The sequence below is a fragment of the Morone saxatilis genome, unplaced genomic scaffold, assembly GCF_004916995.1.
Source record: "Morone saxatilis isolate NCDOM2014 unplaced genomic scaffold, NCSU_SB_2.0 Contig9, whole genome shotgun sequence".
NCBI classification, from domain to species: Eukaryota; Metazoa; Chordata; class Actinopteri; family Moronidae; genus Morone; species Morone saxatilis.
Window position 1 is genome coordinate 23,164,417 of NW_023340268.1, and position 1,851 is coordinate 23,166,267.

Here is a 1,851-nt window from a genome sequence, read left to right on the forward strand (position 1 = left end):
CTGTGCCGTCTAGGGAGCTCTGGCTGCAGACAACACTTTTCTTGGATGTGGACAGAGGTGGAAGCGAGAGAGGCCAGGACCTTGGTGAAGGGGCATTACAGTACATGGTCAATGGAAGGAAGAGGAGGGATGAAGGCAGAGGGCAAACATGTTGGAGAAAAAACTGAGATAAATATTTACTGCATAATAACCCTATGTGCAGACATATATGACTGAAACGCAAAATCCCAAAAGTCACACATAACACCACAAGTGGTTACCGCCTTCTAAAAGGACCATATGACCACATGGAAATTATTTTGTTTTTATTCTGATCTGCCACCTCTAAGATTAAAGCTGCAGTAGGTAACTATTATAAAAATAACTTTTTGTTATATTGGCTGAAACTTTCACTATATGCTGACAGTAGTACACTAGACTGATAATCTGTGAAAAAATCTGGTTAACCTCTGGCTCCTCTAGTGCTAACCTGAAATGGATTTGCTAAGAAATCACCAGGCCTGAACGAAAGCAAAAAATCAGAGCTGCAGTTCCTCTAATGGCCACTTGAAGCTGGCTCCAGCAGTGAGTCAATCTCAATAAGGCCCCATATTAAAATGCCTTTACAGGAGAAAAAAACATGTTTATAGTATGGTACAGAAAACACTTTTGGTCTCTGTAGGTAATTTCCCATTCATGACAACTGTACAGGGGGTGTATTTTTATATAACTCACCTGTTTAAATTATATTAGACTTAAATTTATGTTTAATTAAGGGCGTGGCCACTTTCTATGACAGGTGGGTGCTTTTTTATTAACCAGGCTTCATTCAGCCCGCCTCAGCTCTACTCACACTCCACCTCTTTGCTCATTTTTGGATTAGCTGGGAGCTGCCAAGATCGCGACGACCACACTGAGCTTCACAACAGCTCTTCAGAAACCTATGGGTGACGTCACCTGACAGAACCCAGTAGGAAAACCAGAGTCAAAGTGAACAAGTCATGGGCAGACAGAGAGTTGCTGGCAGTGGTATTGTCAAGACAGGTGTGATTCATTCCACAGAACCTGAGGACCACAGTTACAGGTCCATGTCTTATTTGACTTCTCTGTGTTTACTGTTGTGCGTGAAGAATACTCCTTCAGCTTCTATGGATCTACGTCACAGAAAATGTTGCGGACGAGCAAACCCCTTCTGTGCTTTACCTTTTGGTAGCTTGTGTGAGAAATGTGAACATATGTCATGTGGCTGGAACGCGCAGGCTGGACACAGAGGGAATGTGCACAGGCGTCAGTCAGAAACATTCATGTGGCTGATTCTTTCAAACTTGTACTGAACATGCACATATTTTTTCTTTTCAGATCAAAGCCCCTTCCCACAGGAACTTCCATTAGATTGTTATGTTTATTGTTACCAACAACACCAAACGACCAATGAAGTCGTCTCCTTTACAGGGCATTTTAGCCACAAATGTCTGCACACAGGGAGAGCCCCTAAACTTCCTCACTTTCTTTGTTCATGCTTGCTAAGCTCCTTGAAAATGAACAGTTAAATATCCAGGTGTCTAGTGCAGTGGTATAAATACCTGCTTTGTGGCGTGTGAATACTGGCCAACCTGTGTGTGCCTGTGTATCCCAGTGCGTATGACTGATCCCCCACTGGTCTCAGACCTAAGGAGGCACAAGGTACTAACACATGAGCAAGGAGAGCAGAGCTGCCTGGCTGTACTGCATATGACTGGGTGGTTTTCATTGTGCAACATTCTGCTCCATGAGTGATAACAATGGATGAGTCCTCGAGTCAAGATTATTTTGTTGCCTAAATACATCCCAACAGGTAATGACAAAGTTCTTAGACGTACCATTGTGTCTTAT

General features: G+C 43.1%; 1 protein-coding gene across 1 annotated transcript; it reads right to left on the reverse strand.

Moving 5' to 3' along the window:
- Positions 1 to 633: 633 nt before the first annotated feature.
- On the reverse strand, positions 634 to 1,647 carry atat1 (alpha tubulin acetyltransferase 1; the record flags this gene model as incomplete). Its single annotated transcript, XM_035681212.1, is given in 1 exon segment — positions 634 to 1,647. A coding segment is annotated over 1 exon segment (122 nt), but the record flags the coding sequence as incomplete, so codon positions are not given.
- Positions 1,648 to 1,851: the final 204 nt, after the last annotated feature.